At 47.7% G+C, this 25372-nt stretch overlaps 1 protein-coding gene across 2 annotated transcripts in view; it reads right to left on the reverse strand.

Annotated features, from left to right (window-relative positions):
• Window positions 1–22128, reverse strand: part of LOC140386918 (galectin-4-like) — a 40043-nt gene extending 17915 nt beyond the window's left edge. For both annotated transcript variants that reach the window (XM_072469789.1, XM_072469788.1), the window contains exons 1-6: window positions 21983–22128; window positions 7855–7943; window positions 5289–5496; window positions 4982–5101; window positions 2539–2574; window positions 690–737 (exon numbers count right to left, since the gene is read on the reverse strand). In XM_072469789.1, coding sequence (XP_072325890.1) covers window positions 690–737; window positions 2539–2574; window positions 4982–5101; window positions 5289–5496; window positions 7855–7943; window positions 21983–22021 — 540 coding nt within the window. In that variant the 5' untranslated portion in view covers window positions 22022–22128. The remainder of the gene's footprint in view (window positions 1–689; window positions 738–2538; window positions 2575–4981; window positions 5102–5288; window positions 5497–7854; window positions 7944–21982) is intronic.
• Window positions 22129–25372: the final 3244 nt, after the last annotated feature.

The raw sequence follows: 25372 nt of genomic DNA on the forward strand, positions 1-25372 counted from the left end.
CTTTCATAATAATCTTTATTATTGTCACAAGTAGACTTACATTAACACTGCAATGAAGTTACTGTGAAAAGCCCCAACGGTCTTCGTTTGAGGATAAGGGGTAAACCTTTTAGGACTGAGGTGAGGAGAAATTTCTTCACCCAGAGAATCTGTGGAATTCGCTACCACAGAGAGTAGTTGTGGTGAAAACATTGCGTAATTTCAAGAAGGAATTAGATACAGCTCTTGGGGCTAAAGGGATATGGGAGGCAAGGTATTGAACTGATCAGCCATGATTGTAATGAATGGCGCACCAGGTTCGAAGGGCTGAATGGCCTCCTCCTGCTTCTTTTTTCTATATATATGTATGTACCCTTGGCTGCTTTTGTCAGAGAAGAGGAAGGAACTGGGGAAGGAAAAAATAAATCACCCAGACCCTACTCCTTAGAAAATGATTATTGAGGCAATAACACAAGAAGGTAATGGACTCCCCGCGTTGTCTCCAGGCTATGGTTCTAACTGTAGCCAATGTTCCATTGTCCTCTGACTCAGAATAGCACAAGGGTCAACAAGAGTCAACAACACCATGTAGAATGCTCCTTTTCAAAAGTGGATTTGGGTCAAAGTTGAAGCAGAATTTGTGATGCCACAATGCAAAGACATTCCAGGGACTACTACAGTACAAGAAACAACAACAGATGGAAACTTACTGGGCAGGCGTTCCCAGGGGCTGGAAAACCAGGAAAGCCGGGATTGAACTGGAATTCAAACAAAGATGCTCCTTTTACAATCACGCAGCACAAAAAATTCAAGTTGGGTCAGGAGATTGTCAATAAGTTTCATAACAGGTGAGGTTTGCGCCTTTCTTTGTGCGACGAGGACCACGCACAAGGGGCTGTGACGGGGCACAGCCTTGACTGCGGGACTGTGCAGCAGGGGGAACTGGTTAAATATGGAGGTGGAACATTTGAGAATATTTCACTTCTGTCTAACCGTCCCCAATGAATGTCCCTTAGAGAAAGCTTACGGGAAATCCCCACCCAGCCTGAGCTGATATCCCACTACCTCCGTCATACACTGACTGGGTGTACAATTACGACCTACACACCACCCCCACCCACAGTGGATCATGTTACCCTGGAGGGGGGGGCGGGGAACACTGGCTAGATGCGAGATGGTGTATCAATTGCAGTAAGTGCTCCCTGTGTTGTAGGGAGAGATACAACAACAACTTATATTTATCCGGCTCCTCTAACGTAATGAACTATCTCAAGGCTCTTCACAGGAGCCTTCTAAAAGCACGACGCCGAGACTCAGGAGGCGAGATTAGGTTAGATGACCAAAAACCTAGTTAAAGAAGTAGGTTTTAAAGCGTGTTTTAAAAGAGCGAAGCGAGGCGATGAGGTAGAGAGGTTTAGGGGGAGAATTGTAGAGCTTGGGGGCAAAGGCAGCCGAAGCTTCAGTCACCATTGGTGGAGGAAGTGTAATTGGGAATGCACAAGAAGCGGGGATTAGATGGAGGCAGAGGATCACAAAGCGTTGTGGGGCTGGAGGGGATTACCGAGAAAGGGAGGGGTGAACAATAGAGGTGGATTGCAGAGTCAAGGTGCTGCTTAACAGGGAGACCGAGTAGGTGGTGGGTGATCACAGGGGTGAGAAGAGAATGGGACGGTGGGAGGGGAAAAGAGAAAAGAGGGGCAGGGGAAGCACAGCAGATATATCAACATTTGGAAACTGAGAGATGAGTTACCTTTTTGGCTGGAGAAGTTGCAGAGCTGAAAGCTAAGGAGATTGACAGCTACCCTGCAGGCTCCTGTTTTGAAGATTGTCCTTTAACCTCATTTTACTCCCATGATTGATTATCCGATGGATAACTTTCTTTCTGTTGGCACTTAGAAATCAAAACAATGAGCAAAGTCTCAGCGTCTTCTCATCAAAGCAGGTGGCGGAGGGAAGTCTTGAAGCGACCAATAGATATTTTCAAAATGATCAATAAGGGGGAAGATGGATAAATTGCCATGGGGCGGCACAGTGGTTAGCTCTGCTGCCTCACAGCACCAGAGACCCGGGTTCAATTCCGGCCTCAGATGACTGTGTGGCGTTTGTACTTTCTCCCAGTGTCTGCGTGGGTTTCCTCCGGGTGCTCCGGTTTCCTCCCATAGTCCAAAGAAGTGTAGATTAGGTGGATTGACCACACTAAATTGCCCCTTAGTGGCCAAAGAGTTGTAGGTTTGGTGTGGTTGCGGGGATGGGGTGCAGGAATGGGCTTGGGCGGGTCTCTTTCGGAGGGTCGGTGCAGACCCGATGGGTCGGATAGCCTCCTGCGGAACTGTCGAAATTCTATAAGGTTGAATGATTGAATTGCGGAGCAGACTCAATGGGCCGAGTGGCCTAATTCTGCTCCCATGTCTTATGGTCCCGACAGCTACTGGAAATAGTCCCTTCCGCAGATAATTCTTCGACTATTTCATGTGGATGAAGTTATTGAGAAGGACATTGAAACAAACAGTAAAAACATAGGGGTTAAAGAGATAACTACGGTGATCCCATCAAACTCACGTTATTTGCATTTCCTGCTGGGGCCGCAGGTTGAATCTGGAATTGAAACAGAATTAGGTGTCAAGACAGCGAATAAACGTTTCCACTGGTAACAGCTGCTGACTCTCATCCCCACAGATATCACTATTGTCACAGCCGCTGTCTCACTGTAGGCAAATAAGTCAATATCCAGTCATTGTATGGGACTTTACACCAATACGCAGGAGGTACATGCTGGCCATTTTCCAGCCATGAGACATTAAAAAGTCTGTTGTCTTGACTGCTGTTGGGAGGATACAATATTGTACCACTAGGGAGCAGTGACACATACAAAGTTAGTCAAATTCAACATTATCATAGAATCATAGAATTTACAGTGCAGAAGGAGGCCATTCGGCCCATCGGGTCTGCACCGGCTCTTGGAAAGAGCACCCTACCCAAGGCCAACACCTTCCCCCTATCCCCATAACCCAGTAACCCCACCCAACACGAAGGGCAATTTTGGACACTAAGGGCAATTTATCATGGCCAATCCACCTCACCCACACATCTTTGGACTGTGGGAGGAAACCGGAGCACCCGGAGGAAACCCACGCACACACTGGGAGGATGTGCAGACTCCAGACAGACAGTAGGTGCAGCTGGGTCAGGGTCTTAAACAAGTTTATCCTCACTTTACAACTTTTTAATTCTATACTTTAGAAATAAATCCTAACACTTTATTATTATAGTCACTTGCTTTGCTGACCTGCAAAGTTTCATGTACGGATTTGTTAACCTGCATCCCAAGATCTCTTTGCTCTGTGGCTTCATTCAGTTTGATTTTCTAGATTATGTTTGTGTTTTTTCTGTGAAAAGATCTATCCGCGTTAAAGCTCATTTGCTGCTTCACCCTGCAGTTTGCAGCTTCTCGACGGAATGGTCTGATCCCCCAGTTTCTCCGCAATGCTGTTTGCTGGCGCTTCCCGCCGCCTATCGATGGGATTTTCCATTGTAACCACCCCACACCGCCGGGAAATCCATGGGTGAGGGTGCCCTGCCGGTAGGAAAAGTGAATTCCTGCCTCCTTGTATTATGCTGCGCCCTTCCTCAGTGTTACTTCCATCTCAGTTTGTCGTCATCTGCTAATTATGTCCCAAAGTACTTCACAGCCAATGAGCTCCTTTGAAACATAACTACCGTTGCGTAGGAAAACCCATCAGCTATTTTAGTGTATGGGGAGATCCCACAGACCGTTACCAGATACATAATAACTTCATTAATTTCTGATGACAACAATTGAGGACGAATACCGGTCTGGACACGGGTCCTGATTTGCCCCAGAGAGTGCCATGGGATCTTTATTAAACCAGCCGAACAGAGAGGTGGTTCTCAACGCAAGACTGTGGCCCCTCTTCAAACTCGGACAAGTCCCAGAGTGCACGGATTGCACTCACAGCCTCATTACGCAAGAGGACACAGTCCTATCAACTGAGCCAAGAGGACCATATAGAAATGGCCCTTCATTCTCTCCCTGACCCAGGATTGTAGGGGGGGGGGGGGGGGGGGAGATACTGAGCATAACTTTTTTTAATATAAATTTAGAGCACCCAATTCATTTTTTCCAATGAAGGGACAATTTAGCGTGGCCAATCCACCTACCCTGCATAACTTTTGGGTTGTGGGGGCGAAACTCCACACGAACAGTGGCCCAGAGCTGGGATCGAACCTGGGACCTCAGCACCGTGAGGCAGCAATGCTAACCACTGTGCCACCGTGCTGCCTGAGGATAATTTTTAACACCGCAGATTGAACCAGAGACTTACCCAGTCTGTGTGGCTCAGTCCACATTGCTGTTGGCTTACTCCGCCTTGTGCCCACCGCGTAGGCTGGACACTCAGTGGCATCGCGAAAGAGAACCCTTTTACAAAATGTCCACTCCACTCATGGCTGCCTGCCCATTGGGAATAAACTGCTCACACCAGTATCTTATTTCCCAGTTTTTACTGTATTTTTCCGTGGGCGGCACGGTAGCACAGTGTTTAGCACTGTTGCTTCAGAGTTCCAGGGTTCCAGGTTCGATTCCCCGCTGGGTCACTGTCTGTGCGGAGTCTGCACATCCTCCCAGTGTGTGCGTGGGTTTCCTGTGGGTGCTCCGGCTTCCTCCCACAGTCCAAAGATGTGCAGGTTAGGTGGATTGGCCATGATAAATTGCCCTTAGTGTCCAAAAAGATTTGGTGGGGTTACTGGGAGGTGTGGGCTTAAGTCCGGTTTTCTTTCCAAGAGCTGGTGCAGACTCAATGGGTCAAATGGCCTCCTTCTGCACAGTAAATTCTATGATTCTAGGTGACTCAACACATTCAGGGGAACTGTTCAAATCAGATTTGGGGTGGTTTATACTAAACCCACAGAGACATCTTGTACACTACCACTTACTAAAGGTACACTCCCCGCACCAAGATCGAATATACGGTGTGTTACTTACATTGCTGTTTATGAAACTGAGGGAGACGACCTCGACTTGACCCTCGATAGTAATGGTGTCCACTCTGGAGAATGGGATCCGGTGCTTGAACTCCAGAAAGTGTTTATCGTTCACTGCCACCTTGACAATAACACAGCACACTTAAAGATAACTGGCAACACCCCAAGTTCGTGATTTATGATAAATCACGGAACGGCAGATTCAATCCTGGACTGTTCCATGGTGTTTAAAAGGGCGGAAATGTGTTTGGTTTTGGTTGGTTTTAAATTTTCAACTTACAGGTTTTTGTAGTTTTGAAACAAATTACCTTGTAGCAATCCGACTGGACAAGAATGAGAAGCTGGAAAGTTTCTCCCCTCTGGATTGGCATCTCATGTTTCCTCTCTTCAGAGCACCAGCTCCGGTTCTCAAAGGAGTTACAAACAACGTAATTTGCACTCTCATAGCGTGGGTTGAAGTGAAAGGCGACATCGCAATGATGTGCCATTTGGCCGCAATGAAGATTCACGTGAAATCTGAGGATAAAGAGCAGAGCAGTATGGGAACAAAATCACCACGCGTCTCAACAGCCAAAATAGAAACAACCTAGGAACAACAGTAGCCCTTCTCGGAGATACCGGGGGCTCCATTCAACCTGGTTGGTGAAAAGACACACATTCAACCAGTTTCAATCAAGGGAATTGGTTCAGAGGAGTTAAAATGTCCAACAAACTTGGAACCGGTCTAATGCACAAGGTTGAAATGAGCCCATCACCAAAGCAATGTGGATTACTATCGCTGTTGACTGATGCTGGGTTACGGTTTCAGTAGCAGTCCCCAAATCACCAGGTTTTGGTTTACTGGTCTAGATCAGGAAGTGTCTGACCCAAGCTTCCACACCAGTGCGGTAGACGTGTAGTGATCTCTATATGTGCATGTACACAAGGGGTTAATGTGTAACCAGTAACACCACATGATCACTAGAGGGCCGGACCAACAGGGGTATAAAAGGCAACCACATTGGGTCTCTCGCTCGCTCTTGGGTGCACTGTGACCAGGGCAATAGCAGACTAGTTCAGGTGGCTAATGGAGTTACGTATAGTTACTTGTTAACCTTATCATTAGTATCAAAGTTAAAGTAAAGAACTCATGCAATTATTGTTATAGTTACTCAATTAGGGCAGTACGGTAGCATTGTGGATAGCACAATTGCTTCACAGCTCCAGGGTCCCAGGTTCGATTCCGGCTTGGGTCACTGTCTGTGCGGAGTCTGCACATCCTCCCAGTGTGTGCATGGGTTTCCTCCGGGTGCTCCGATTTCCTCCCACAGTCCAAAGATGTGCAGGTTAGGTGGATTGGCCATGATAAATTGCCCTTAGTATCTAAAATTGCCCTTAGTGTTGGGTGGGGTTACTGGGTTATGGGGATAGGGTGGAGGTGTTGACCTTGGGTAGGGTGCTCTTTCCAAGAGCCGGTGCAGACTCGATGGGCCTGAACGAGTCTGCACTGTAAATTCTATGATAATAAACCTTTTGTTACTACTGGACGAGTTTGAGTCTTCTTCATCGAGATTCAGAAGACCTCATCACTAACCAAGGTTTGAGTAGCACATGTTACCTACCACACAGGTAACAAAACAAGAGGTAGTGCTGCAATGCTGCATGCCCCATCAAATGCGAGAAGTTGAGGTATTCTAATCTAGAAAGCCAACTGGGGAAGGATAAAACTGGAGCCAATCTTTACATGCTTTTATATGTATTTACAAAATTACACGTTACAAGCATAAACCTCCTAACTCAAAAACCACCCTATTTCTAGGGGCTCAAATGAATCCCCAGTTAATGCCCACCAACTGCATACTTTAAAACACGGTTAATATTCAATTAACAACGTTTGCAATTGTGCGTGAATATTGTCCCAGGGTGCTAATGGTGTGAAATTCATTGGTTTCTATTCGGAGTCCAATAAATAACATTAAGGCCGCGATCTTCTATCCCCTGTGGCCGGACGTGCCGCAGGGGATACAGCGGGCCAGCCAAAGTCCATTGACCTTTGGCAGGACTGGAAAATCACAGCAGCGGGAAAGGCCGGCAGGATGGAGACAAGGAGAGCTCTCAGTGGTCAGCCGTTTATAGTCCAACTAACCTCGAGTTGTATTTTCATTTGGAGTCCAGCAATGGCTGGTGGGAGGGAAAGCAAGGTACATCCAAGCAAGACGGAAAAGGTCATTCTAATCTAATTTAATTTAATCCAAACTCTCCAGGTGGAAAACATGTGGGATCGTGTGGAATATCACGATTGACTTCAACGAATGGTGCTGCACCCAATCCTTTCAGTTTCGTAATGGATGGGGTTGGTTAAAATAACTCCAACTATACAATGGTGAGCAATTTGTGGGCAGCCCGGTAGCATTGTGGATAGCACAATTGCTTCACAGCTCCAGGGTCCCAGGTTCGATTCCGGCTTGGGTCACTGTCTGTGCGGAGTCTGCACATCCTTCCAGTGTGTGCGTGGCTTTCCTCCGGGTGCTCCGGTTTCCTCCCACAGTCCAAAGATATGCAGGTTAGGTGGATTGGCCATGCTAAATTGCCCTTAGTGTCCAAAATTGCCCTTAGTGTTGGGTGGGGTTACTGGGTTATGGGGATCGGGTGGAGGTGTTGACCTTGGGTAGGGTGCTCTTTCCAAGAGCCGGTGCAGTCTCGATGGGCTGAATGGCCTCCTTCTGCACTGTAAATTCTATGTTAATTAACTGGAAGAATATTGGGGACTTGGTGTTGGCTCCTGGTGACTCTGCTCTCTACTGGAAGTTTTAAGATTTTTATTCACAAGTTTTCAAAGCTGGATAGATAATACAAGCGCATCCAGGATTTTCTGACACATTCTTGGTGGAATACCTGTTAGTGTGAGGAGGTACACGTCCTTTAATCATGATCATCTTCCCATCCTGCAAGCCCCCGGGGATGGGACCAGTGTAAGGGATCGACTGAAACACAAAACAGGATTATGGTCAGGCAGGATGGAGACAAGGAGAGTTTTCCGTGGTCATTAAAGTCCAGCTATCTCCGAGGAAGAATCCAGTCCTGGACTTTAGAGTGAGCTTTACCTGAAGAGAGAGGGTTTGAGAAGGAGATATTCATTCTACCCTATCCTCATAATGGTTCAGCTCACAGAGTTTTGGAGGGGGTGTGGTTGACAGGGCCAATGCTGAGGGGCTCCCTCCTCTTGCTGGAATGTCGAGAACATGGAGGCCACAGTCTCAGGACAAGGGGGTCGGCCATTTATGACTGAGGTGAGGAGAAATTTCTTCACATCCAGAGGGCAATGGAATCGTTGGAATTCTCTAACCCAGGAAACTGTGAAAGTTCAGTTGCCGCATACGGAGAGGATTCAGACTGAGGATACGCAAAGCGGAGTTCAGGAAGATCTTACCAAGGTGGGGAGAGAGAGAATCCCAGAGAATTCCGGCCAGTTAACACTCAGCACCAGCTAAATAGACAGAGGAGACTAAAATCCTTATTTCCTTTCAATAAGGAAGCTGGCTGTAGTAAAGAATAATTATATATATATATATATATTTAGACACATTTTACAGATAGATAAGCATGTAGGAAATGAGTATCAATCTTTCTGTTTTCTTCTTGCGAATGCTTTCAGATCCATTGAATGTTAGATTCTTTCCTTGTATACAGAGAGCGTTGGTGGTTAGTGTTAATTTCAGTGCGAGTATATGATGGGGAAATAATCCAGCAGCCTGTCTTTTACCTTCAGCAAGTTTATACTACACACAGCTCAGCAGAGATACAAACTCCTTATGGTTCCCCCACCCCAACTATTCCAGCTGTGTCGTTCATACTCTTTTGAAGGTTGTGATAATAACCATCGCCTGTCTTTAATAAGACCATTAGCTTAACATTGTAATTGCCAAAAAGCGTGCACTTGCTGATACATTAACAGTTAGTATTCAGTCACCAAGATCTGGCTGTACTTGAACACAGAAATGCTTCACTTGTCATTTAATCATATTTCCAGGGGTTTAATGCCTGTTCACATTAGTTAACACCAACAATGGGGTCTTTCAGCGAGTGCTCTACGGGCTGTTCCCAGGGCCACACACCAAGACAAACTGCTACTGCAGGGCCATCAACTCGGTAAAAGATGCTCTTTAATTTGCCTAAAACTGGCTGGTCCTCTGGTGCAAGTAGCTGTCCATGACGGTGTGTTGCAGTCTGACACTATCCAAGGATCATGTCTAGAGCGGAGTGATGTACTGGAGCTTGGGACAACTGCTACAAGTGCTCACTGGGGAATGTCCACCGACTAAAGCCCTCTTGCTCTGGTTTATTATGGGGCTGAAAGCCATGATAAACCCCTCGGGCTGCATGCACCAGAGAATATTTGCCCGAAAATGTTAGCCAGCACACACTTGAAATCACAACAGGCATTTTTGCAAGGTGCCTCGCAGGGTTGTTGGGCAAGGCAAGGGAACGAGGGGAAGAGGAGATTGAAGCTGTCGCAGAGGCTGTTTTGGTTTTATTTGTTGGCGGGACATGAATGTCGCATTTATTATTGCCGCAACTCGAATTACCCTCGAGAAGGTGGGACTGAAACACTTCCTTGAACTGCTGCAGTATGATATTCTCAGGGAAAACGATACGATAATCAAATCACAGAATGATACAATATAGAAGGCCATTCAGCCCATCATATCTACTCTGGTAGGACTATCCAATTAGTCCCATTTCCCTGCTCTTTATCCAGAGCCCCAAACATTTTGTTGATGTTTTTGTTTTGGGTGGGGGGGGGAAGAGATGATTGGTCAGGATATGACGTGGCTCCTGATGAAGAGAAACACCCGAAATTTTATCATCGGTAGTTTAATTCACCTCCTCTTCAGGCACTGGCTGGCGAGATGCAGATGCCCACCATTTCCCATTTTTGCACATTTTTACCCATGAAATTATTTTCTCTTTATATATCTACATTTTTTTTCTGAAAACATATAAAAGAGAATGAAATTAGTATCTAGCACATTGTGATTTAATGCCGACACAGAATCATAGCTACTGCAGTAAACTACCTCCCCACCGACGCACAGTGGCAGCCGTGTGCACCATCTATAAGATGCACTGCAGGGACTCGCCAAGGTTCCTTGGGTAGAACCTTCCAACCCCACAACCGCTGCCATCTAGAAGGACAAGGGCAGCAGATACCTAGGAATTCCACCTCCTGCAAGCTCCCCTCTAAATCCTGGAACATCCTCCCTAACAGCACTGTGGGCGTACCTACACCACGTGGACTGCAGTGGTTCACGAAGGTAGCTCACCCACCACCACCTTCCCAAGGGCAATTAGGGATGGGCAATAAATGCTGACCTGCGGGTGGAGGCGGCTTCGTGCAGGGGCACTAGTTTTGTAGCCCTGGTCACGGCTCCCCTACCGCTGTCGCCGGCCATGTACTCCACCAGCCCGGTAGTGGGGGCGGCCCTGCGGATATGGGGCCAGTGGAGGAGGCGTGGGGGGGGGGGGGTGCGTCTGTTTGGGCTCCAATATGTGACAACCATCGATTCGCCCCCGGGAACATGGATGGAGGGTTTCGAACATGGCGGCGGACGGGGGTAGGCGATATGTTCCTGGAGAGGAGCTTTGCGAGTTTGAGGGGCTTGGAGGAGAAATTTGGGCTGGTAAGGGGAAATGACTTTCGGTACTTACAGATGCGGGACTTTGTACGCAGACAGGTCCCATCCTTCCCACGCCTCCCACCAATAGGGATCCAGGACAGAATAGTCTCTAGAGGAGGAGGAGGAGAGGGTAGAGTCTCGGATATCTACAAGGTGCTCATGAAGGGGGAAGAGTCCCAGACGGAGGAACTGAAACTCAAATGGGAGGAGGAACTTGGCGGGGAGATGGAGGACGGGCTGTGGGCGGAAGCCCTGAGTACGGTAAATTCAACCGCAACACGTGCCAGGCTCGGCCTGATTCAATTTAAGGTCGTTCACCGGGCCCACATGACGGTAGCTCGGATGAGCAAATTGTTTGGGGAGAGGACAAGTGCGCTAGATGCGCGGGAGGACCAGCGAACCATGTTCACATGTTTTGGGCATGCCCTAAGCTTAGGGGGTACTGGGAGGGATTTGCGGGGGTCATGTCCCGGGTGCTGAAAACAAGGGTGGTGATGAGTTCAGAGGTGGCAATTTTCGGGGTTTCGGAAGACCCGGGAGTCCAGGGGGAGAAAGAGGCAGCTGTTCTGGCCTTTGCTTCCCTAATAGCCCGGCGGCGAATACTGCTGGCATGGAGGGGCTCAAAACCCCCGAAGACCAAACTATGGCTTTCGGACATGTCAAGTTTTCTGGGTATGGAAAAAAATTAAGTTCGCCTTGAGGGATCTGTACTGGGGTTCGCCTGAAGGTGGCAACCATTCATTGACTTCTTCACGGGAGAGTGAACGTCAGCAGGGGGGGGGGGGTGGGAGATTAGGGTAGAGTAGGGGGGATAAATAGGCGGGTAGTGTCTAGGGGAGAGAAGCGGGCATGTGCAGCATGGTTTGATTGAAGTAGTGGTTTTATATTGATGTTTGCATATTTCTGTTAGCTGTAACTGTTTACAATGCCAAAAAAATACCTCAATAAAATTGTTAGTTTAAAAAAGAAATAAATGCTGGCCTAGCCAGGGACGCCATGTTCCTTGAATGCATATTTTTAAAACTGAACTAAGGGGTACACAGTAAGGAGCTGTGGGCAGATTTCACCACGTCGTAGCCAGGTGGGGTGTAATTAAAATAATCTGCGTGAATGTAGCGCTTTTTACAATCTTAGGGCATCCCAAAGCACTTTACAGCCAATTAGATTCTTTCAAAGTGCAGTGACTGCTATGATTTAGGAAGCGTAGCCAGTAATATTTGTTATATATGCCAAGTCTCTTCCAAGCACACTGCTTCTGTTAAACAGCTTCACCAAGATTTCATTCTCTGATAATAATCCATTCCCCAACAATTGAAATAAAGACTTGCATTTATGTAACGCCTTTCATGGCTGCCAGATGTCGCAAAGCACTTTACAGTCAATTAAGTCCATTTGAAGTGCAGACTCTGTACAAAACACGAGAGTCAATTAGCAAGATCCTACAATCACTTTTATGATAATCACCTGTTTTAGTGATGTTGGGTATGTATTCTTTGTGGAATGTGGGAGTATTTTTTTTAGAACTTTAGAGTACCCAATTCATTTTTTCCAATTAAGGGGCAATTTAGCGTGGCCAATCCACCTACCCTGCACATCTTTGGTTTGTGGGGGTGAGACCCACGCAGCCATGGGGAGAATGTGCAAACTCCACACGGACAGTGACCCAGAGCCGGGATCGAACCCGGGTCCTCAGCGCCGTGAGGCAGCAGGGCTAACCCACTGCATCATCGTGTTGCCCTGGAATGTGGGAGTTGCTGGTCAGGCCAGCATTTTTATTGCCCAATTACCTTTAGGAAGGTGGTGGTGAGCTGTGTTCTTGAACCAATGTAATCCATGTGGTGTAGGTACACCAACAGTGCTGTTAGGGAGGGTGTTCCAGAATTTTGACCCAGCAGCAGTGAAGGATCAGCGATATATTTCCAGCTCCGGGTGATGTGTGGCTTGGAGAGGAGTTTGCGGATGGTGGTGTTCCCAGGTATCTGCTGCCCTGTCCTTCTAGGTGGTAGTGGTCGCAGGTTTGAAAGGCGCTTCTTGGCCTTTTGGCTAAGATCAAGCGTAGGGTCAAAGGAGTCTTGATGAGTTCCTGCAATGCATCTTGTAGATGGTACACACGGCTGCCATTGCGTGTCGGAGTGGAGGGAGTGAATGTTTGTGGGCGGGGAGCTAATCAAGCACAGCTTTGTCCTGGATGGTGTCGAGCTGCTTGACTGTTGTTGGAGCTGCACGTATCCAGGCAAGTGGGGGGGTGGGGGGGATTCTATCACACTCCTGACTTATGTGTTGTAGGTGGTGGACAGGCTTTGAGGAGTCAGGACATAGAACATAGAACATAGAACGATACAGCGCAGTACCAAAATGACTCCCAACAGGGTGACCTCTCCTTTCCTGTTTCTAACTTCAGCCCATACTACCTCTGAAGAAGAGTCCCCATCTAGCATCCTCTCCGCCACCGTAATACTGCTCTTGACTAGCAGCGCCACACCTCCCCCTCTTTTGCGTCCTTCTCTGAGCTTACTAAAACACCTAAACCCCGGAACCTGCAACATCCATTCCTGTCCCTGCTCGATCCATGTCTCCGACATGGCCACAACATCGAAGTCCCAGGTACCAACCCATGCTGCCAGTTCCCCTACCTTGTTTCGTATACTCCTGGCATTGAAGTAGACACACTTCAAACCACCTACCTGAACACTGGCCCCCTCCTGCGACGTCAAATCTGTGCTCCTGACCTCTATACTCTCATTCTCCCTTACCCTAAAACTACAATCCAGGTTCCCATGCCCCTGCTGCATTAGTTTAAACCCCCCCCAAAGAGCACTAACAAATCTCCCCCCCAGGATATTTGTGCCCCTCAGGTTCAGATGTAGACCATCCTGTCTGTAGAGGTCCCACCTTCCCCAGAAAGAGCCCCAGTTATCCAGAAATCTGAATCCCTCCCGCCTGCACCATCCCTGTAGCCACGTGTTTAAATGCTCTCTCTCCCTATTCCTCATCTCACTATCACGTGGCACGGGCAACAACCCAGAGATAACAACTCTGTTTGTTCTAGTTCTGAGCTTCAGATGTAGACCATCCTGTCTGTAGAGGTCCCACCTTCCCCAGAAAGAGCCCCAGTTATCCAGAAATCTGAATCCCTCCCGCCTGCACCATCCCTGTAGCCACGTGTTTAAATGCTCTCTCTCCCTATTCCTCATCTCACTATCACGTGGCACGGGCAACAACCCAGAGATAACAACTCTGTTTGTTCTAGTTCTGAGCTTCCATCCTAGCTCCCCGAAAGCCTGCCTGACATCCTTGTCCCCTTTCCTACCTATGTCGTTAGTGCCAATGTGGACCACGACTTGGGGCTGCTCCCCCTCCCCCCTAAGGACCCGGAAAACACGATCCGAGACATCACGTACCCTTGCACCTGGGAGGCAACATACCAAACGTGAGTCTCTCACGCTCCCACAAAATCTCCTATCTGTGTCCCTGACTATAGGGTCCCCAATTACTAATGCTCTGCTCCTCTCCCCCCTTCCCTTCTGAGCAACAGGGACAGACTCCGTGCCAGAGGCCCGTACCCCATGGCTTACCCCTGGTAAGTCGTCCCCCCCACAAGTATCCAAAGCGATATACTTGTTTCTCAGGGGAACGACCGCAGGGGATCCCTGCACTGACTGCTTTTTCCCAGTCCCTCTTACAGTTACCCACCTATCTCCAATCTTTGGTGTAACTAATTCCCTGCAGCTGCTATCTATGACCCCTTCTGCCTCCCGAATGATCCGAAGTTCTTCCAACTCCAGCTCCAGTTCCCTAACTCGGTCTTGGAGGAGCTGGAGATGGCAGCACTTCCTGCAGGTAAAATCAGCAGGGACACTAACTGCATCCCTCACCTCAAACATCCTGCAGGAGGAACATTGCACTCCCTTCCCTGCCATTCCTCTAACTTTCTACCAAGATCTGGCTAACAACTAAATTAAATTTTTTATAAAAAAATAATAGTAATATAATAAAATATGTATTTACCTCAGACCAATGGGTTTTATTATTAGGTTAGAGGAGGAGGGCGGGTGGGAGACACTACACGTGTAGTGTCTCGCGTTTCCTCTCCACCAGAATTTATTGGTGAGGGTCTTCCCAGACGTCCGTGGGTCGACTTCCTGTTCCCGCCTAAAACACTAATTTAAAAAAAAAAAAATTCTCAGCTCCTGCTGAAATTGACTAACCAGCCAGCTCCACTCCCGCCGAAATCGACTGGCCTGCCCCTGCAAAGACAAGTGGACAGGACAAGGACAGACGTACCTCCCAGCAGCCACTTCCGCACTGCTCCCGCTGAAACTGACTCACCAGCTGTTCTCCCGCCGAAATCGACTGGCCTGCCCCTGCAAAGACAAGTGCTTTTAAAGGACACTTACCTCCCAGCAACCACTTCCGCACTGCTCCCGCTGAAACTGACTCACCAGCTGTTCTCCCGCCGAAATCGACTAGCCTGCCCCTGCAAAGACAAGTGCTTTTAAAGGACAGACTTACCTCCCAGCAGCCACTTCCGCACTGCTCCCGCTGAAACTGACTCACCAGCTGTTCTCCTGCCAAAATCGACATGAGTTACTGTCTGCAGAATTCCCAGCCTCTGAGGCAATGCAGGGAATCCACGCAGTATCCACACTTTTTACACCACTAGTTGCCATATTCTACTAATTAAAGAGTTTAAATGTCCGATGCTGCTGTGAAAACATCCAAGGAGAGAAGATATGTGTGTGCAGTTAAGTGGATAAGGGGGTAAAGTGGGTAAGGTAAAGGGGTGGCATGGGTAAGGTAATGGGGTAACGTGGGTAAGGTAATGGGGTAATGTGGGTAAGGTAATGGGGTAACGTGGGTAAGGTAATGGGGTAACGTGGGTAAGGTAATGGGGTAACGTGGGTAAGGTAAGGAGGTAATGTGGGTAAGGTAAGGGGGTAACGTGGGTAAGGTAAGGGGGTAACGTGGGTAAGGTAAGGGGGTAACGTGGGTAAGGTAATGGGGTAACGTGGGTAAGGTAAGGGGGTAACGTGGGTAAGGTAAGGGGGTAACGTGGGTAAGGTAATAGGGTAACGTGGGTAAGGTAATAGGGTAATGTGGGTAAGGTAATGGGGTAACGTGGGTAAGGTAAAGGGGTAACATGGGTAAGGAAGGAGGCAATTTGGTAAGGTAAGAACATAGAACATTACAGCGCAGTACAGGCCCTTCGGCCCTCGATGTTGCGCCGACCTGTGAAACCACTCTAAAGTTTTCCCTTATCGTCCATATGTCTATCCAATGACCATTTGAATGCCCTTAGTGTTGGCGAGTCCACTACTGTTGCAGGCAGTGCATTCCACGCCCTTACTACAACGTGGGTAAGGTAAGGGGGTAACATGGGTATGGTAAGGGGGTAACATGGGTACGGTAAGGGGGTAGTGTAGTCGGTGGGTGGAGTGGCAGGTGGGTCAAGTCAAGAGGGGTTATCAGGTTAGGTTGAGTGCAGCAGGACGGGTTTCAATGTGAGTGATTGGGTGTCAGTTGTATAATTACCCAGGGTTTAGTCGAGGATTTATCGATAATATTTCCTGGGTAACTATCAAAGCAAGTCAGAGCCGTCCGAAATCTCCGGTTCTAACTCAAGTGTTGGAGACTTTTTCAGAGGGTCCCAGGGAGCCGGGGAGTTGCCCATCGAAAGTTCAACTCACCAGGCAATTCCCACAAGATCATTGAGTTGGGACTTCCAAAGGGTCCCACAACACATCTTCCAGGGTACATTTGGCATTCCGGAGACCAGAAGATCTGGGCCATATCTTATCCAAAAGACATCTCCTCCAGTAATGCAGCACTCTCTCAATGTCAAGATGCTCAGGCTTAAAATAGGGGCTGGTTTAGCACAGGGCTAAATCGCTGGCTTGGAAAGCAGACCAAGGCAGGCCAGCAGCACGGTTCAATTCCCGTACCAGCCTCCCCGAACGGGCGCCAGAATGTGGCGACGAGGGGCTTTTCACAGTAACTTCGTTTGAAGCCTACTTGTGACAAAAAGCAATTTTCATTTCATTTCATTTCAGGGGTGAGACTTAAACCTTGACTGGATAGTGAGAGCACATCCGCAAATTCCTCTCCAAGCCACACACCATCCTGAGTGTTATCGTCAGTAAAACAAAACTGAAAGTATTAGTCAACCTTCCTATTCTTATTAGTAACTGAAAGCAAGAATGAGCTCCCACCAAAGACAATATAAATTTAGCTTGCAATTTAAGGCTGGGTTGTAAATTGTAACTTTTCTGAACTTAACAGGACAGGTTTAAATTCAACAATAACATTGACAACTTAAAAATACTTGGTAATGATAATTTTCACCTGCAGGAGGTACTTAGAACAAAACAAAAATCTGCTACTTCTTTCCGCCTTTTTTGTTTTACAGGCAATATAACAGTTAGAGTAAACAAAGGGTTTAAAATGCAGTGGTGAGCTTCATCATAGAGATCTCCTGAGCAACAGAGCAATCATTTCCTTCAGATTTCAGAAATGAGCAGTGGTAGCAGATTTGTGACATAAAGATGGAAATAGTTGCAGGCTGAGTGGGCCTAACACCTGGATTTAAAATTCACGCTGTCATGATATGCAAACATGCAGCTAATGAACACATAGAATAGGACACGACCAATGAGCAGTCAGGACACTCAGGGGTGGTATCTCACTATGAAAGGGATGACTCACTCACACCCCGCCTCTTTCCACAGACCAACATCTACAGAGTGAGACAGGGTGTATCCTCAGCATCACACCCCAGCACGTGGATTAGAGCAAGGCTGGTTCGGTTAGACTGAGTTACTACATTTAGATTAGCAGAGAGTCAAACTCATTGAGAACTGTGCTAATAGTTCAATAAAACACATTGAACTCACTTCAAAGTCTGGAGCATCGTTTATTCAAAACTGCATCAAGTGGCAGCTTGTGTTATTCCAAATTACATAACACAACAAACGCATTTAGTTTAAAACAAAGTCCAGCCACGTGCAGAGCGTCGGAGAGAGATAAGGTGTAATTTCAGAGTCAATGGGGGGGTGTCAGCCGGAGTTCTCCAACCGTTGGAATTTTCTATTCCCACCAGGAGTGCACCCCGGCCTGGGGGATTCCCAGTGCCGTGGGGTGGCTACAATGGGGAATCCCATTGACAAGCAGCGGGAGTAGACAATCCCGCCTTCAGCGAGCAGCGCGTTGCCGAGCAACACACAGCTGGGAGACCAGAGAATCCCGCCGTAATCCATGGCAAAACAAAACCGGTGCTGAGATTCTCCTCAGGACCACTGGTTTGAGACATTCTGCAGGGGCGGGATATAGGTTCAAACTGATAAGAAGTAAATTGAGGATCTATATCAGGAAATTTAGTGTTGAACGATTAGGTATTGATGGTAAAAACCTGGAACCATTTAGCAATTGAATCCTGCACAGGTGGGGGTTGGGGAGACCCCACCACTCCTACAAGTCACCTGCCACCCTGACTCGGAACTGCAATGACGCACCTTCCCCATGGCCGGGTCAGGATTCTGGAACTTCCTGTAGGGGCATCTCCACCACATGGACTGCAGCAGGTCGAGAAGCTCACCAACGCCTCTTTAAGGGCTTCTTGGGATGGGCGATAAATACCAGCCCTGTTAGCGACACACACATCGCATAAATGAATAAATGACCCGCTATCCTTCTAGAACAATAAATTTAGATGGACCAACCGGCCTGCCACACAGCAATACACAGGCTAAGGTGAACTTGTCCACTTTGGCAGGAAGGATATAAATGATATATAAATGGAGAGAGATTGCAGAACTCGGTGGTGCAGAGGGATCTGGGTGTCCTGGTATACGAATCACAAAACGTTAGTCTGCAGATGCAGCAAGTGATTAGGACGTCAAATTAAATGTTGGTGTTCAATGCAAGGGGGATGAAATATAAAAATAGGGATGTTTTGCTGCACGGGGCATTGTTGAGATCTCACCAGGAGTATCGGGGTCAGTTTGATCATCGTATTTGTAAAAAGCAGCTCAGAGAGGGTCCACTCGGCTCATTTCCAGGATGGTGGGTGTACCTCCTGAAGAAAAGTAGAACGGGCTGGCTCATTGAATTTATTCAAGGCTGAGTGAGACAGATTTTTGATCGACAAGGGGAGACAACGGTTCTGGGGAGCACACAGGAAAGTGGAATTGAGACCACAACTAGGTCGGGCATGACCTTATTAAATGGAGGAAAAAACTCGAAGGGCCGAATGGCCTTTTCCTGCCCGTGAGGGTAATGTTCCTGTAATAAACTGGACAGAGCAGGCTTAATTGTTTTCCCCATGTGGCATGAAGAATATGAGCTCCTCGAGGAGTATAGAAGATAGGAACTGACTGACAGAGAGACAGAGAACCTTGTAAAGTTTGACTGGGCCTCTTTGTACACAGTAGGCGTTATAAATAAACGTTAATGTTACTCATCGGATTCCTTTATCCCCTTATTAAAATTCCTAAAGAGGAAATTCTGAGACTGATGATGAGAAGTGAATCTACCCAGAAATGCTGCTGTGTGGATTGGTTTGGAGCATGCATGACTCTGAGTCACAAAGGTCTGAGCTCAAATCCCACACCAGAAAAACCACCCGAGTGCAATAGAGAGGAAATAACGCACTGTCAGGGAGCTGGGGGAGTTACCGTTCAAACTGGCCCAGACCACATTCCAGGACCTGGAGATCAGAATAGCCAACAACTGTACACAGATCCCTAGATGGAACCCGTCGAGTCTGGTGGCGGGCCCAGCCAACCACACCCACATGTTCTGGACTTGTCGGGTACTGGGTGACCTTCTTGGAGGCCATGGCCAAGGTTGTAGGGGTGCGGGAGGAGCAGTGCCCACTGTGTCTTTGGAACAGCCAGAGCTCTGTAGAGGGAGAGGGGCAGACACCCTAGCCTTTGCCTCCCTGGATCGCCCGCCTGGAGGCCAGCAGCCCCACCCAAGGCTGCAGTTGGCTGTCCGCTTTAGCAGAATTTCTCAAACTAGAGACGATAAAGACGCCATCCAGGGTTCAGAGGATGGCTCAATAACTTGTGGGGGCTGTTCGCCAACCTGTTCGTGACCAGCTACCAATCAACAAAGCCAGGGTGGGGGGAACAAGACAGGCAACGTAAAAGAGAGTGGACAGGAGGGTGGGGTGGGATAGGCAGTGGGGAGCGGGGAATATGAAGGAGGAGGGTTGGGGGGGGGGGGAGGAAGCAGGGAGGAAGGGGGGCTGGAAGGACATCAAGCAAAACACAGGGCAAGTAGGGAGCCAAGGAACAAGCAATGGGGTCACACACAACTGCGACAGCAAGGCAGACGGCAACCCCTGCCGCATACGTTCTAGTACCAGGAGGCAGCAGATACATATCCAAAATATTGCTGTGGCAGCAACTGGCCACTGGGGGCACAACAGGGGCCCCACACCTGCACATAGATTACATTTGCGTTTATACTTATTCATTTGTTGTATAACTGGTTTTCTGACCTGCATACCCACTTTACTTATTGAGACTCCTCTGTAATAAAGTGTGATAACATTAGAGAAAGGCAGAAGGTATAAATGTAAAACCAATAAAAATATATATATTTTTTTAAAGATGCAAGGGCAGCATGTGACGCAGTGGTTAGCTCTGGGACTGCGGCGCTGAGGACCCGGGTTCGAATCCCGACCCTGGGTCACTGTCCGTGTGGAGTTTGCACATTCTCCCTGTGCCTGCGTGGGTTTCACCACCACAACCCAAAGATGTGCAGGGTAGGTGGATTGGCCACGCTAATTTGCCCCTTAGTGGGAAAAAGATTTATTGGGTACTCCAAATTTATATTAAAAAAAAGAGATGCCATCTCTCAGAGAGACTTCCAGCTGCTTACTCGGGGAGATGCAAACGATCCTGTGGCACTCTCTGGGGGATCAGCAGGGCAGTTACCCTTGGTGTCCTGGTCCATATTCAGCCCTCAACTAGCAGCACAACAAATAGATAACCTGGGTCACTGTCACATAATAATAATCGTCATTATTGTCACAAGTAGGCTTACATTAACACTGCAATGGAGTTACTGTGGAAAGACCCTAGTCGCCACATTCCGGCACCTGTTCCGGTACACAGAGGGAGAATTCAGAATGTTCAATCCACCTAACAAGCACGGACTTGTGGGAGGAAACCGGAGCACCCGGAGGAAACCCACGCAGACATGGGGAGAACGTGCAGACTCCGCACAGACAGTGACCCAAGTGGGATTCGAACCCAGGTCCCTGGTGCTGTGAAGCAATAGTGGTAACGGCTGTGCTACTGTGCCGCCCTTACATTGCTGTTTGTGGGAACTTGCTAAGCCCAAATTGGCTGCTGCATTTCTTACACTGCTGCAACATGCTTCAAAAGGGCCACATTGGCTGGACAGCCCTTTGAGACCCTCAAAGGTGCTTTATCATAGAAATTACAATGCAGAAGGAGGCCATTCGGCCCATCGAGTCTGCACCGGCTCTTGGAAAGAGCACCCTATCAAGGTCCACACCTCCATCCTATCCCCATAACACAGTAGCCCCACCCAACACGAAGGGCAATTTTGGACACTAAGGGCAATTTATCATGGCCAATCCACCTAACCTGCGCATCTTTGGACTGTGGGAGGAAACCGGAGCACCCGGAGGAAACCCACGCACACACGAGGAGGATGTGCAGACTCCGCACAGACAGTGACCCAAGCCGGGAATCGAACCTGGGACCCTGGAGCAGTGAAGCAATTGTGCTATCCATAATGCTACCGTGCTGCCCATTATAAACGCAATTCTCTCTCTTTTTGATCAGCGTCTACCTTTCACTCGGCCAACCCTGTCTTGCCCACTGTGCACCGTCTTCTAAACCCACTGACAGCCTCCCAAACACTGTCCAGGGCGGATCCCCAGCACTTTGAACAAAATGCCGAGGCTAGTCTGGGATGGAGCATCAATTTGCCCGCTCAGGGTGCTTAGCACGGCGCCCCTTGTCTAATCTCCCCCAGGGGCATATTTAAACACACAAACTGGATATAATAGCACAACTATTGTGGAAAAAAACAAGACCCCGTCTCAAACTGACATCTTTAGACAATTAAAATTCCTCATTGGTGTAATTATAGCCCTCAGCTTATCCTTCCCCTTTCCCTGGGTGGTAAACTCGGGGTCTGTAGTTTGACTCCCTGTAGAAGTTCCCCAACAGGCAGAAATGACAGAAAAATAGTCTCCCTATAAAAGTTCCCCAAGGGAATTAATGTAACTGTTGCTAAAGTCACAACGCCCAGTTTAAAGGTTGGGGCTGGTTGGCAGAGGCGCCCCGGGGAGGGGGTTGATGTCTTACCGGGTTAATGACGGGCAGGGGGTTTGAGTAGAAATCCATGTTGACGGCTGATCCCCAGTCCCACTGCTCAAACTGCAGACACCGAAACCGCTGCTCACAGGAGGTCGAACAGAAAACGCTGTCGTAATTTCCTTCAGTTTATCGAGGAGGGGAGGGGGGGGGGGGGGTGCCGAGAGAGAGACACACACAGAGTTAGAGAGTTTGAATCATTTTTTAGTGTAAAAATTTCATCCAAGTTTTAAAAAATCCAGCCATTAATTGGAAGGGAGTTTTGTTTATTTTTTTAATAAAAGCCAAAGTTTTATTTTTGGAAAGTTGCTGTTTTGTCAGTTTTGCAGCGGTCCGATTGGTTTAAATCCAGAATATTTGAGTCATTTGACACAGCAGGTTGAGTCAGTTTCATGAAATTGCCTGAGCAGAAACAGTTGTATATCCTTCCCTAGGATAACAATGGGAGATTTTCTGTGAGGATTGCGTTTGAATTGAGGTTTCAAAGCGGACTGTATACTGATTTACAAAAAACATTAGGCTTACAGAATTATTAATAATTGACGGGCGGGGGGAGGCGGGGTAGAATGTTAAAGTGGATAAGAAAAATCCAAACCCCAAAGCATGAAAAAGGTTTTTTTTTTAAATGATGTTTCATAAAGTTCTTGACTTCTGTTTTAACATCTTTGTTCTTTGTTTCCCAATTTTTTCAATGGTTTGTTTTTTGGGGGGAGGGATATTGGTCAGGTAATTTGGACATTCTGAATTCTCCCTCAGTGTACCCGAACATTCGCCGGAGTGGCGACTAGGGGCTTTTCACAGCAGTGTTAATGTGAGCCTACTTGTGACAATAAAGATTATTGTTATTTCAATTTTGGGTGTATTTTTAAGCGGTTATGTCAGCAAGGAAAAGTAGCAAAATATTAAAAATGTGACATTTTTTAAGATGGCTGTCAACAATTGGCCACTTGCAAGAATGAGTTGGAGCAGTATAACTCCGTGCTAGGCAGCATGCACCTGAGATCTCACTGTGGCCCACAAGACATTTGATTGACTATTGTCCACGCGCAGGGTTGCCACATTCCACTGATTTCTGTCCGTGTAGGTTTTTTTCCTGCCGGTATGACTGAAGTGATTCGCACGTAAAGCGAGGGGTGAGTGAAGTGAGAAGCGCGCTGATTGCTCACAGCATTGACTGTGAGAGGCATGTGCTTCCTCTGCGCCCAAAGAATAAATATTTCTTTTGTTTTTGCCATTTGAAGTTGATGACAGTTCTATTAATATATGAATGATTAAGCATTTTCTATAGCTTGTTATGAAATATTCGGCGTGTCTTAAATGGTTTTAATCTTATTCATGGGGTCATCGGTAGTGAACAAGTCTGATTTCAAACTTGCAGCCTGCTGGGATGAAGGAGGGCCATTGATGTGGCCTAGGTTGCCCCTCACTGGTATAAATTGTTTCCTTTTTTATCATAGAATTTAGAGTGCCAAAGGAGGCCATTCGGCCCATCGGGTCCGCACCGGCCCTCGGGGAAAGAGCACCCCACTTAAGCCCACACCTCCACCCTATCCCAGGAACCCTACCTCACCTTTTGGACACTAAGATGCAATTTAGCGTGGCCAATTGACCTAACCTGCACATCTTTGGACTGTGGGAGGAAACCGGAGCGCCCGGAGGAAACCCACGCAGACACAGGGAGACAGTGCAAACTCCACACAGACAGTCACCCAAGGCTAGAATTGAACCCAGGTCCCTGGCGCTGTGAGGCAGCAGTTCTTTTTTTTAAACTTTAGAGTACCCAATTCATTTTTCCAATTAAGGGGCAATTTAGCGTGGCCAATCCACCTACCCTGCACATCTTTGGGTTGTGGGGGTGAAACCCACGCAAACACGGGGAGAATGTGCAAACTCCACACGGATAGTGACCGGAGGCCGGGATCGAACCTGGGACCTCAGCACCCTGAGACAGCAGTTCTTACCACTGCGCCATCGTGCCTCCCAATTATTAAGCATTAATAATATTATCCTGTTAAAAAGATATTTATTTCTTAGACAATGGTGTTGCTGAGGGCAAGGTGATAGTTAAGTGTTGCAAACGGCAATGTTCTGCATTGAGAAGCAAGTTGTAGAGTTTCGCAATTCACAAGATGTATCTCATCATCCCAACAACATCAATGTATGTTTAGAGAAAGCCTCCAATGTAATAAAATGCCCCAAGGCGCTTTACGGGAATATTCGTAAACAGCATGGTAGCACAGTGGTTAGCACTGTGGCTTCACAGCGCCAGGATCCCAGGTTCGATTCCCGACTTGGGTCACTGTCTGTGATGAGTTTGCATGTTCCCCCCGTGTCTGTGTGGGTTTCCTCCGGGCGCTCCGGTTTCCTCCCACAAGTCCCGAAAGACATGCTGTTAGGTGAATTGGACATTCTGAATTCTCCCTCAGTGTACCCGAACAGGCGCCGGAGTGTGGCAACTAGGGGCTTTTCACAGTAACTTCATTGCAGTGTTAATGTAAGCTTACTTGTGACAATAAAGATTATTATTATGATTATTAAGAATATGACACTGAACCACGTAAGGAGATACTAGGTCAGCTGATCAAAGGTCAAAGAAATAGGTTTTGGGAGGGAGAGGTCGAGTGGTGGAGGGAGAATGTTCTAGAGGTTTTGGGCCGAGGCAACTGGGGACATAGCCAACATTAAAATTGTGCCAAGAGGCCAGTATTACCATAGATGAGCGCAGAGATTTGAGGTTTGTGGAGTTGGAGAAGATTACAGAAATAGCAAGGGGCATAGTAATGGAGGGATTTAGAAATGAGGATGCAAATTTTAAAATCAAAACATTGCTTGGAAACCGGGAGTTAATGTCAGTCAATGAGCATGGGGGTGATGGGTGAGTTAAGACATGAGCAGCAGAGTTTTGGATGACAGAAGGTTTATGGAAGATAGGAAATGAGACACCAGTTAGGAGTGCATTGATACAGTAGAGTCCAGAGGTAACAAAAGGCATGAATGAGGGTTTCAGCAGCAATTGAGCCGAGACAGAACCCCTACTGCACAGGAGGAAGTTGTTCGGCTCCTTGTGTCTGCACCAGCTCTCCAAAGAACAAAGAACAAGAACAAAGAAAAGTACAGCACAGGAACAGGCCCTTCGGCCCTCCAAGCCCGTGCCGACCATGCTGCCCGACTAAACTACAATCTTCTACACTTCTTGGGTCCGTATCCCTCTATTCCCATCCTATTCATGTATTTGTCACGATGCCCCTTAAATGTCACTATCGGAACTTCCGGGTGCGGCGATGACCAGCTGAGTCGCACGTTTCGGCACCTCCCATTTTAACGGACTTTTGGGCTCTTATCGGGAGCCCCAACGGCAATTTTCGAAGGCTAAACCCACTG

Source organism: Scyliorhinus torazame, chromosome 12 (assembly GCF_047496885.1).
Source record: "Scyliorhinus torazame isolate Kashiwa2021f chromosome 12, sScyTor2.1, whole genome shotgun sequence".
Taxonomy (NCBI): Eukaryota; Metazoa; Chordata; class Chondrichthyes; order Carcharhiniformes; family Scyliorhinidae; genus Scyliorhinus; species Scyliorhinus torazame.